Below are 12861 nucleotides of genomic sequence, written 5' to 3'. Positions count from 1 at the left end.
GTACACTATGTGTACAATGTCATTGTATGTCATTTCTAGAGGAATATGAATATTTCTACAGTCGGCAACTTAGCTTTGATTGGGTGTGTGTGTGTTTCTGTGTTTCTGTGTGTGTGTGTGTGTGTGTGTGTGTGTGTGTGTGTGTGTGTGTGTGTGTGTGTGTGTGTGTGTGTGTGTGTGTGTGTGTGTGTGTGTGTGTGTGTGTGTGTGTGTGTGTTTGTGTGTGTTCAGTGCCCGCACACACAATTATTCCAAAAATAGGCATTGTTTCTTTTCTCTTTTAACTTTAACGCTGCCATTTTATTGTGTTGTTTGTGCTTGCCATATTTTTATTTATTATTTTATCCAAAGTGTACCTGTCAGCCTGTCATTAAGGATCAGCTAGGGATTTGGCTTCTCATTTAAGGATGCCTTGATAAAGACTGCCAACTTGGGGCTCAAACAAAGTACTTAAGTTTAACACCACTATACTATATTCTTCTGACATATAATGGGAAATAAATGTATTTGGTATGATGATGGTATTTATATGTTAAAAGGTGTAAACTGCTGCTACCTAACCATCAAATATGTTTAGCCATCCAGTCATGCATTCATAAGATCATTGACATACATTTTTCAAAAGTCAAAAGAAAGTAACTAGTTACAAGTGAGTGATACTGTATTAAAAGTTACTGAATTTTATTCACTGGCTTCAATAGCAGGAATCCATGATACGCTTCATGCTCATGAACCTCTGGCCGCTCATGCCCATATCGCTGAAGCTCCTGTACTCTCCGGGCCTCATGTACATCATCTTGCCCTTGTAATGGGGCTGCTCGTACATCAGCCAGTGGCCGTCCATCACGTTGCAGGACTGGCAGTCGGACATGCGGTAACGATCCTGGATGTTGTCACAGTCGTCCATCATCTCATTGGACTGACCACCGAAGTTCTCGTTCTCGTAGATCTTCATCCTGAACTGGCCTCTGTGCTGTAAGTCAACATACGTGGAGAGACACATTTCAATCAGCTGTAAATATTAAAAACAATCAGCACTAGGGTTTGACTTTAGTCAAGGTACAGAATACAATTAGGCTATACATTTGCACAAAAGAGGATGTGTGTATTCAAAGTCAATGTTTAATACCGCTTACCATGGGGATCATGCGGCAGGACCTGATGCAATCGCTCATGCCCATACGCTGGTAGTCAGAGTACTCGCCCCTTCTAACAAAGTACTGGTTTCCCATGTAGCTGGAGCGGTCGTAGACCATGAAGCAGCCGCTCTCCACCCTGCAGGAGTGGCACTTGCTCAGGAAGGAGGTCATGTCGGAACAGTCATTGCTGGTCTCATAGGAGCGGCCCTGGAAGTTCTTGTCCTCGTAGAAGATAATCTGAAAAGAATTTCCAAAGAGGTCACTATCTTACTGTAAAGCAGTGTATTTCAGATGTGTATTACATTAACCAAACACCAGTTTGATGAAACATTTCAAATTACTTCCCACCTTGCCCATAGTCATGATTGCAGTTGGTTGTGTATTGGCCCAAAGTGATTGCACAGTTTCATCTGTGTGTCTCTCTTGCTTTTATACCTGACCCCACACCCAAAGAATACATGACCCTTTTGTTCAAATTCCTGACAGAGCAACATGGAACAGAGGCCCCCTGTACAAAAGAACTTTGTGTATCAATGTGTACCACAACGTGGACTTCAAAGCACCTGATTTGTGCTGGTGGCTTATGTGAAAAGAGGTTTGGCTATTGTTCTGATATGGGTATTGCTGATAAGGGGGTGACTGTGAAAGTGAAAATATAAATGAGCTAAAAAAGTGTTCATGTTACCATTTATATTTGTTTTGAGATACTTCAACTGTAAATGAGCTATCAACCAACATGGGCATTCTAAATATCTAAATGACATTGAGTATAGTGTAGAGATTGTTAACAATAAAATAAAGTACTTCATCTATTGCTGCAGAAAAATAGAGAAATGCTGCAGTCATATTCTATTACTGCAAACCATCTGCATAATGGGACCTAATACAATTGTCTATTTGATTGCTTATTTCTTATACTTTTCTACTCTACTCAGACTGTATCTAGAGTATTTGCAGTACTGTACCATATCACATGTACTGTATTGCAGGGTGGATAATGCTCCTTTTTGAACGAAAGTGGTAGTTTTGTGATTACCTACATTGAGATGTTTCAGTACTTTCTATGGTATATACAGTAAAGTACAGTATATACAGTACTGTAAAAATGAAGCAAACCAATACAGTAACATTTCGTGGTTGCTCTTTTCTATAGAATGACTAGAAGACCTTCTTGGGGCGGACGCCAACGCCTGTTCACCCAACAGCAGGAACTTGCCATTGTGGGCCTGGTCCGAGCAAACAATGCACTCCGTCTCAACCAGCTACAGCAACAAATACTTGCAGATAGAGAAGTATTCAATACAGTTTTGTTTGATGGTGCAGTAGCCCTTGAAGGCTTATGGCAGCATACAATGAGATATTTCCCCCGCGCTGCCCCAGGACTTGCACAATTGCCCTTTGGCCAATTATGTTACGACCCCGTCGTCTTGTTTTGCTGAGGTTGAATCCAGCCTCATCAATGTAAATAAATTCATGAGGCTGTGCAGCTCAATCCATCTCCAAGATGCGCTGTAACAAAACAAAATACATGCAATACATATTTTAGATGGCATTACTCAAAACACTCAACTACAGTACTACACATACAGAACCCCCACCCCATCGAACAGGTACCTGGTACCTCTCTGAATGTATCTATGTGGTACTGATACAATGGCACATATTCAGCTGTAACTGGATGACACCAATACTGTATTGTAAATGTAAAGGACTGTAACACTTACCTGTACATATTCACGTCGAAGTCCTGTGACCCTGACACTGTTTCTCTCAAATGGGACCCTGTACAATTGCTTCATGGTAATTTGGTGCTTTACCAAGATGCGTCTGATAGTGGAAATGCTCACTCGCTCTATGTTATTGAATACTTCTCTATCTGCAAGTATTTGTTGCTGTAGCTGGTTGAGACGGAGTGCATTGTTTGCTCGGACCAGGCCCACAATGGCAAGTTCCTGCTGTTGGGTGAACAGGCGTTGGCGTCCGCCCCAAGAAGGTCTTCTAGTCATTCTATAGAAAAGAGCAACCACGAAATGTTACTGTATTGGTTTGCTTCATTTTTACAGTACTGTATATACTGTACTTTACTGTATATACCATAGAAAGTACTGAAACATCTCAATGTAGGTAATCACAAAACTACCACTTTCGTTCAAAAAGGAGCATTATCCACCCTGCAATACAGTACATGTGATATGGTACAGTACTGCAAATACTCTAGATACTCAGAGTAGAGTAGAAAGTATAGAGTTGAAGACATACCTGTTTTCCAGTCGGAATGTCCTTATCATGGATGAAACTGTGAAACGGCTTAGATTAGGGTGGACTCTCTGCCCAGCTTCCCTCATAGTCAGGCCACGGTTTATGACATGGTCCACCAAAGTTGCTCTTATGTCATCGGAAATAATGTTCCGTGCACGGCCCCTTCCACCACGTCCTCCTCTATGTCTCTGTCCTCCTCTTCCTCCTCTACCTCTGCCTCTTGCTCTTGCTGCACCCATGCTTGCAAAGTTCTCAAAATGGCTTAACTGAGGCCTTTTTGCAGCTGGCTGATTGGTGTTCAGTTTTGGAAGAAAGTGTTTTAAGGTGTGTAAGTAAGTATTCTCAATTAACCAATGAGTTTAGGATTTTGAATGAATGTGTTTTCCCAATGGTACAATGAGACGTCATTTTTGAATTAAGTGTTCTATGTATGAAATACTGTGTAGTGTGCAGGAGCAAGTGTGTTGCAGAAAGGAGCAAGTGTGTTGCACAATTGCAACTAAAGTGCAAAGCAGCGCTTTTGTTTAAGGAATGGTTACATGTGTTTAAGGTATAGAAACAAAAACTTCAAGTTGTGTTGCTTTGGTCTAAGCATGTGTCTATAGTGTTCAAGCAATTGAAAAAAACTTGGCTTAAAGCATTCTCTAAACGTAAACTTGATCCAAGGCCTGATATCATCATTACCTACCATTTTGATTGATTAAGAGATTTCACAGATAGATTGAGAGTTTCCTACAGTTGGTGAGGAGTTTAATCTCTTCAACTGAACTGCTACTTTTCTTGAAAGGAGTTCCCTTTCTTCTTCTTCTTCTTCTTCTTCTTCTTCTTCTTCTTCTTCTTCTTCTTCTTCTTCTTCTTCTTCTTCTTCTTCTTCTTCTTCTTCTTCTTCTTCTTCGGTGGCCGAGGGTGAGATTCACTAGCAGGAAGGAGGTGCTTGAAATATGTCATACCAGGTGGAAATATGTGGTCCAGGGGGCTTTGCCCATGCTGCCCATGCTGCCCCTGCTGCATCCCCCCCCCCCCCCCCTTTAATAATAATAATAATAATACATTTAATTTAGAGGCGCCTTTCAAGGCACCCAAGGTCACCTTACAGAGCATAAAGTCATCATAAATCGTTTAAAAACAAGACATTGTGGAAAAAAATAATAATAAAAAAAATAAAATAATATATACATATATATATCTCAGATTCAACTCCTTGACCTCAACTGGGGGCCATTGACGGCCCTAAGACCCCCAGCCCAGGGGCCTGTACACTACTTGTGGCCCTTCTCACAAGAAAAGGGGTACTTACCATTACTGTAAAAAAATTAATCTGGTTACTTCATTTAAGAGAGATTGTGAGCGTGCTAAAATCCCTGATCAAAAATACTTTATTTTCCTCTGTTAAATTGTTGGGTCACCCAGGAGTGCCTCAAAACAGAGGTAACTGTTGTTTTTTGCATACAGCAATTTAAACCTGCACTATGTCATTTTTATTCTGCCGCTGTTTACTTTGGAATTTTTCCCAACCATCATGATAAAATCTCCAAATGATATAGCTATAACTGCAGCTCCAACTCAAGCCACTAGATGCTGCTAATGGGTCAATTTAAATAGAGCCGGTTTAGGCTTTTTATTACCACAACGGTACTAAATGAAGATAGATGGTAGGATGGGTGGTGGGATAAACAAATGGAGGGATATCTGCATGGGTGGATATTTGGATGAAGAATGGATGGATTAAAGGTTGTTTGCCTGGCTGGATGGATGCCAGCAGGGTTGAATGCATGGATGAATAGAATGCTGAAAGTATGGATGTAACAACAACGATGCAAGGATGGAGGATTGTATTGCGGAATGCTGACTGAATGGTGTGATGGCTGGCTGACTGGATTGATGGCTGGATGAAAGATGAAAGTGTTTGACGATAGTCAAATACAGCAATAATCGTATCTGTCAATTCAGAGGGTTATGTAATCTTATTAAAGTAACTAACTCTAGTTGGGATGTCGGGCCAATTGAACCACCAACACTTTCACCGCTTTAAATAATGACATACACTCCTACAAAGCATTGAGAGGGTTAGGTTTAGCAGTAGCCCTAAATCCAACTTTTTGCAAGTAGATCTACTGCTATATATTAAAACTAATACGATACTATAATGCTATTATAGTATAGTTTAAAGTTAAACTATATACTATACTATAATATCTCATCTCATCTTCTTCCGCTTATCCGGGGTCGGGTCGCGGGGGGAGCAGCTCAAGCAGGGGGCCCCAGACTTCCCTTTCCCGGGCCACATTGACCAACTCTGACGGGGGGATCCCGAGGCGTTCCCAGGCCAGTGTTGAGATATAATCTCTCCACCTAGTCCTGGGTCTTCCCCGAGGTGTCCTCCCCACTGGACGTGCCTGAAACACCTCCCAAGGAAGGCGCCCAGTGGGCATCCTTACCAGATGCCCGAACCACCTCAGCTGACTCCTTTCTAAGTAAAGGAGCAGCGGCTCTAATCCGAGTTCCTCACGGATGGCTGAGCTTCTCACCCTATCCCTAAGGGAGACGCCAACCACCCTTCTGAGAAAACTCATCTCGGCCGCTTGTACCCGCGATCTCGTCCTTTCGGTCATCACCCAGCCCTATTATACTATAATATATATAGTGTATAGTGAATAGTATATACTTTACTATATAGTAAAAATAGCAAAAAAATATATTTGCTATTAAAGTAAATATATTTTACTTTAATAATAAAATATATTTTTTCAATATTTTTTTGGGTCAAATTTTATTGACAAAGACCACACAGGTAACACGACAAATTAGCAACAGATGAAATACTTTATTTTATAGTAGTGCTTTATTTGTTCATTTACAAAATAAATTAACACATGTCAGTGATACGCCTCATGCTCATGAACTTCTGTCCGCCCATCATATCCTTGAAGTTCCTGTACTCTCCGGGCCTCATGTACATCATCCTGCCTCTGTACTGGGGCTGCTCGTACATCAGCCAGTGGCCGTCCATCACGTTGCAAGACATACAATCGGACATGCGGTAACGATCCTGGAAGTTGTCACAGTCGTCCATCATCTCGTGCATCTGGCCACCGAAGTTCTCCTTCTCGTAGATCCTGGCCCTGTAGGCTCCCCTGTGCTGTATAGGGGAGACATAGAGAGGCAGTCGTTTACAGTTTGGCTGTGTTTGATCAGTGAACCCATGCATGTTTGAAGACCAACAATGCTGGCTGTATTACAGCTGTAAAACAGAACTGTATCACCAACCATCAGTGGTAGCCACAAGTCACATTCTGAGATGTCACGGTGCTAAATATGCAGTGTTGTAACAAGTCGTACCATGGGGATCATACGGCAGGAACGGATGCAATCACTGAAGCCATTCATGCGCTGGTAGTCGGAGTACTCTCCCCTCTTCATGAAGTACTGGTTGCCCATGTAGTTGGAACGGTCGTAGGCCATGAAGCAGCCGCTCTCCACCCTGCAGGAGTGACACTTGCTCAGGTAGGAGGTCATGTCGGGACAGTCGCTGCTGCTCTCATAGGAGCGGCCCTGGAAGTTCTTGTCCTCGTAGAAGATGATCTGTAATACAGAATGAAAACGTTACCATGTTTGCAATAAACAATTAAAGATAGTAAATGATGAGCAGAACAATGTTCTGCTCTGTCCACTGTGAGCGTACCTTTCCGTGCATGATTGCTGATGTAGTGGGCAGTGCTGTAGCTCTAATGCCTGATGGAAGCCTGTTTTATACCGAGAGAGGCATCCAAACAATCTATGGGACCATTGTAGGAAAGCAAGCAGTCAGCAGTATGCAATGTCATTCATTGTTTGCTTCCAATGTTTCTATACACTAATGTTTCTATACGCTAATGGAGAAAATGATTCTAGACCATCAGCCTTTTCTATACCCATAGTTTTGAATACAGTTTGTTCACTCTTGAATGTAGTAATAAAATAGTGGTTTAGTTTAATTGTGTTCACTCTTGAATGCAGTAATACTGGTTTAGGATGACACTGTATAAAAATTTAAGGCAGTAAGAAAAAAATAATATATTTAGATATTATTTACTCAACAAAGAATAATATTGAATATTAAATTGAACAATTGCAGAAGATATGAATGGTAGAAATATTGTAGGAACGTTTTAGTTAGGACCAGTAAAGGTTTTGTCTTGCATTACACAACAAAATTAACTGTTCAATTGTCGTTCTATTTGTATACATCATTCTTTTACAGATGCATGTGTGTTACAGTGTCTGCCGTAGATCTTGGAGGGAGATTGGATCACCCTGTGTGTTTTGACTGTCTCTAGGAGTCCGCCTTTCTCCTACTCAACCAGAAACACCTGTGGATTATCTTAATCAATGCTTCCTGCTTCGGCTTCCCAACCATTCTTCGCCAGATTGGCAAACAGTCTAGCAATGTCAGTAGCGTTCTTTGTCTCTATGTATCCTCGTTGTTATATTCAAGAACGTCGGGTTCTAACCCTCTGCTTCTGTCTTGATCTTCTCTCTACTGCGGTGCTATCATTCCACACCTCCTTCCTGGTTTCCCCATCGCCCCAGTCGGCCCTCCGTATAAACCAGCCTCTCCTCATTCCCATCAAATAAACATTTTAACTTTACAAGCCTTGTCTGTCGCCATTTGTTTGGGCTCCCTCATTCTTGGGCCGTAACAATGTGTTGGCATGAGGTGCAAAGACATGTTAAGTCATCCAGAGGGAGGGGAAACTAACTCATGGCCGCTTGTTCAAGAGAACAGCTTTTTTGTGGCACACAGGATCATATAAAAACATTATACATAACTACAATTCACAATCCAATCATCAACTCAACCAGGGTGGATTCAAAATACTAACCTTTATGTAGAACACTAAAATGTTGATGCTGCAGAAATAGTTCTTATAGTTTGGCAACTTAGCTAGAAACTATATAAGGATTGTTCATTTTATGATAAAAGCATCAACATTGGTACACTTGTAGCCAAAGACAAATAGAACAAAATTAGATGTGGAGGAATGACACATTTTCGATATGGCGTCCATTTTCAAGATGGCCGCCAGTGACCGCCTTTGTTTTGAGATTAAATTTCACATTAACAATGGATAATAGGTGATAGAAACATGAAATTGAATAGTAATGCTAAAAGACACAAATGAAAAACAATACAGATATTGACCCATCATGCATTTTTTAAATAGCGACCATTTTGCAAATGATATGAGAAATGTTTGATTTAAGCAAAGCACTTGGGAACCTTAATTTGAATTGCTCCTTTTTCAATACGGTGGCGGGCATGCCACCATATGCCTGGTCGCCTAGGAAAACAGTGCTTTCAATACAATTGCAATTATCTTGTTTGGATATCAGTTAGGGTAAGAGTTTGGGTAGTCTGTGTACATTTTGGGGTCATCCCTATGTTCCCCGGGTCCTATGTTCCCCGTTTTTCCCAAAAAGGGTCCTATGTTCCCCTGTAGCCATACATACGGCGGGGAGCATAGGACCCTTTTTGGGAAAAGCGGGGAATCTTAGGACCCTTTTCTGGGAAAAGGGTCCTATGTTCCCCGCCATCTATCGATCTTTAAAAATATTTTAACTTTGAAGCGACATTCGCGTGATGACAGCCAATCGGCATTCAACAGCGTGGCCACTGAGTGACATGTGTAACGTAACAGCCAATCAGCTTTCAACCGGGCAACTCAGTGCAGTGCAGTCCGGGGTGAACTGCAGCATGGAGGAGAAAGTGATTGTTGCCGTGAGACCCAGCAATTCCCTCAAAATGCAATGCAATGCAAGGTTGGTTTTATTTCTAACATTATTCTATAAACAGACATTTAAATCTATAGTCTGGTGTTATTATTGATTGACCTCGGGTGTACTGTGGAGTGGGTAAGACTGTTTTTAATAGCAGGCTAGCTTTTCCCGTTCACTTGCGCTAGCCTAGCACGAGAGAACTCCGCAACTAGAAGGACTGAATAAAATCGGTTGAAAACTGTCTCCAGTGATATAGAATACCAATGCTCACTTGGGAATCAGGCCCTATGTCCAAAATTCCGAACTACCCCTTTAAGTTACCCGGCCGGAAGGTGTACAAATCGCACAGGAATTAAATGTCGCTGGATGAACGATCGGGCTAGGTGTAGGGTAGTTATCACATCTGAACCTAGTTGTATCCCATAGCACATTGGTAAAAGGATAGTCCCTCTGCCTTCACTTAAGAAAATGGCGAAGAACTTTAAAGTTGTGAATCTTGTTGGTAAAAGGTCTACATCTAAGGCTGACTGGAAATCTCTGTGCAATATGTCAGGAAGTCAAAGCACAAGAATCATTGACATGGTTAATGCGAGTGCAGTCATTCAAATTCCTCGGAGTCCACATCTCTGCTGATCTCTCCTGGTCGGTCAACACCTCAGCGCTGGTCAAGAAGGCCCAGCAGCGGCTACACTTTCTGAGGGTGCGCAGGAGAGAGCATCTAAACGCACAGCTGCTTGTGACCTTCTACCGTTCCACCATCGAGAGCCTGCTGACCTACGCTGTGTCAGTGTGGCACTCCAGCTGCACGGAGGCCGACAGGAAGAGACTGCAGAGGGTGGCAAACGTTGCTCAAAAAATCATTGGCTGCCCTCTGCCTTCCTTAAGCACCATCTACGGCTCCCGCTGTCTCAGCAGGGCCAGAGGCATCCTGAAGGACACCACCCACCCCGGCTACCATCTCTTCAACCTGTTGCCCTCTGGCAGGCGCTTCAGGTCCATATATGCCAGAACAAATAGACTCAGGAACAGCCTCTTTCCTAAAGCTGTCACCATACTGAACTCAGTTCTGCACTGATGTTTTTTTTTTGTCTGTTGGTAGTCTTTACTGTGTATTTAAGTTTTACTGTGTATTTTAAATTTGTATTTATTTATTTATTTATTTATATTATATATTGCTTTTGTAATTATTATATATTTATATTCGATTACATGTATGCATGTATGGAGCTGCTCATTGCATTTCGTTGTACTTGTACAATGACAATAAAGCTTTCTATTCTATTCTATGCCCATTGCAAAATAGGTGAGTAGACAAGGGGAGTGGGTACATTTCAGTTGCAGAGCATTTGACAAAGTTCAATTAACTTGAACAGCTCCCTTCAATGTTCGCACTTGGATGGTTAGATAAGGATTGATCTGGTGTGGGACCGCTACTGGTCTGAAACCTTGAAAGCTGCTACAAGAGCAAAACGTGGCCAAGGGGTGCAGAGAGACGTGTGGTGGGTGCTGCACCCATTCCCAGGAACTGACAAAGCTTTCTTAGAGTTGACAGTAATAAGACCGAGTTGTTCACCTTACTCTCAGAGGCTCTGCTCTGGGAATTATGCTGGAAGACCAACAGCTCGTTGGGTGCACTCACACTAGGCCATCTGGCCGTGGCCGCTCGCCTATTTTGCAATGGGCATGTCAATGATTCTTGTGCTTTGACTTCCTGACATATTGCACAGAGATTCCAGTCAGCCTTAGATGTAGACCTTTTACCAACAAGATTCACAACTTTAAAGTTCTTGGCCATTTTCTTAAGTGAAGGCCGAGGGACTATCCTTTTACCAATGTGCTATGGGATACAACTAGGTTCAGATGTGATAACTACCCTACACCTAGCCCGATCGTGCAAAACTGGCCCCATTGTTCTCTGGCCTGCACTTACACTAGGCCATCTGGCCGTGGCCATTGGCCGTCGCAACTGTGGCCTGGCCACGGTAGGCTCTTGTACATACGTCATCACGTCGTAAGTAAGTCTGCCGCCAGTCAGAGTTTTAACAACAATGGACAACAACACAGAGAACGCAGTTCACACTTTGCTGAGTCTGTTGCTTATTTGGAGCCGTTCTCAGATAGAGACCACGCTCACTACTGATTTTTTCGAGTACGCAAACAAGCGTAAACATCGCTTGACGCCATGTTTACCGTTTAATAGGAAAGAAGGCTCGTCGCCTTTATTATGTCCATGGTCGTCGCATGGACTATACGTCATCCAGCTCAGGTTGCGTAGCCGTGCGTGTGCATGTGCGCGTGTCGGCTCATTAGCATCTGTACCGCGGCGGCCCGTACCGTAGCAGCACACCTCTCCCAAGTGGCCAAGTTGGCCTGGCCTGGCCAGACTGGCCACACTCACACTGGCAGATTTGAGCACGGTTAGGTGTGAAAACGGCCACGGCCAGATGGCCTAGTGTGAGTGCACCCTTAGCCACCACTTCATGATCTGTCTTCAATTGCTCCATGAACACATGAGGAAGCTGATGGTAGAATGTTATTACATGTGGCCCATGCAGCAAGAAATGGTGATTGATGATAAAAACTGTTGATACTGATGTTGTGGTAGTGGCTGTGGCAGTTGCTCAGGATCTCCAGCCAGAAGATGAGCTATGGTTGGCATTTGGAACTGGAAAGGGTTTTCGTTACCTTGCAGCCAATGCAATTGCAGCAGGACTGGGGCCTGAGAAGTCACAAGCCCTTCCGGTGTTCCATGCACTGAACGGCTGTGACACTGCATCCAGCTTTGCTGGCCATGGGAAGAAGACTGCATGGGCTCTATGGATTGTCTTTCCAGAACTTACAAATGCATACATACCCCAAGATGTTATAACTAAAATCGAGAGGTTTGTTATACTGCTATATGACCGAAACCATCCAATGCTGTCTGTTCTGTCTATCCCACCGACAAATGCTGCCCTAGATGAACATCTCAAGAGAGCAGTTTACCAAGGAGGACATGTGTGGGGTCAGATGCTGGTACCTACACCAGAACTACCTTCACCATGTAAATAGGGCTGCTCAAAGACATCTGAGGGTTAGTATGCACCCTTCTGGACATGCCTGTGGGATGCAAGCCAGTCCAGATATGAACTTGTCTCCTGTCAATGTAAGAAGGGTTGTGTTAGGCAGTGCAGGTGCAAAAAAGCTGCTTTAGAATGCACAGCTCTCTGTTACTGTGAAGGGGAGTGCTTAATAGACTTTCCTGCGCTGGACCTACTTAGACTATCACATATTTTGAGTCTTAAATTGCAGCTTCTGAACAATTCTGATGTTCATTTACTTTACTTCAGATCCAGAAAAATATAACGACACAAAGATCATTCAAATCAGAGAAATCTATGCAACTTTATTGCAACTACCATTCTTTGCTCGTTGGCTGCCATCTTGGTCACCATCTTGAAAAATAGTACGATCTAAATGATAGTTCACAAGTGCAATGCAGATAAATCCAACATATATCCTTGATATATAATCAACATCACGTTATATCCCTCATTTATTTGAAAATGTATCTGAAAGCAGTTGTCACTGGCAGCCAATTTGGAAAATGACCGCCATATTGATCATTTATGAGGGTCCATATCTGTATTTTTTTGTGTATTTGGCCATAACGGTACCAAATTTGATGCTTATATTACATATTATCCATTGTTAATGTGAAATCTAT

At 42.6% G+C, this 12861-nt stretch overlaps 2 protein-coding genes across 3 annotated transcripts; both read right to left on the bottom strand.

The window, feature by feature from the left end:
* Positions 1-694: 694 nt before the first annotated feature.
* On the bottom strand, positions 695-4187 carry LOC130373521 (gamma-crystallin M3-like). 2 transcript variants are annotated; one of them, XM_056580068.1, is made up of 3 exons: positions 4087-4187; positions 1137-1376; positions 695-973 (listed from the first exon to the last, which is right to left on the bottom strand). In XM_056580068.1, the coding sequence occupies exons 1-3, from the start codon at positions 4087-4089 to the stop codon at positions 695-697; spliced, it is 522 nt and encodes a 173-aa protein (XP_056436043.1). In that variant the 5' UTR covers positions 4090-4187. The 2 variants fall into 2 exon arrangements, with proteins under 2 accessions (XP_056436043.1, XP_056436044.1); XM_056580069.1 differs by lacking the exon at positions 4087-4187 and adding an exon at positions 1488-1502.
* Positions 4188-6211: 2024 nt separating this feature from the next.
* LOC130373522 (gamma-crystallin M3-like) lies at positions 6212-7092 on the bottom strand. The gene is made up of 3 exons (XM_056580070.1): positions 7081-7092; positions 6738-6980; positions 6212-6537 (listed from the first exon to the last, which is right to left on the bottom strand). The coding sequence occupies exons 1-3, from the start codon at positions 7090-7092 to the stop codon at positions 6265-6267; spliced, it is 528 nt and encodes a 175-aa protein (XP_056436045.1). The 3' UTR covers positions 6212-6264.
* Positions 7093-12861: the final 5769 nt, after the last annotated feature.

This window comes from Gadus chalcogrammus, chromosome 20 (assembly GCF_026213295.1).
Source record: "Gadus chalcogrammus isolate NIFS_2021 chromosome 20, NIFS_Gcha_1.0, whole genome shotgun sequence".
Classification (NCBI taxonomy): Eukaryota; Metazoa; Chordata; class Actinopteri; order Gadiformes; family Gadidae; genus Gadus; species Gadus chalcogrammus.
Note: the sequence above shows the minus strand (reverse complement) of the source record. Positions and strands in the feature narration are given on the sequence as shown.

Excerpts from the sequence above, each read along its gene's own strand:
- LOC130373521 (XM_056580069.1), bottom strand. Across the intron at positions 974-1,136 it reads CCTGCCGCATGATCCCCATG|CACAGAGGCCAGTTCAGGAT; the intron begins GTAAGCGGTATT and ends GTTGACTTACAG.
- LOC130373522 (XM_056580070.1), bottom strand. Across the intron at positions 6,538-6,737 it reads CCTGCCGTATGATCCCCATG|CACAGGGGAGCCTACAGGGC; the intron begins GTACGACTTGTT and ends TCCCCTATACAG.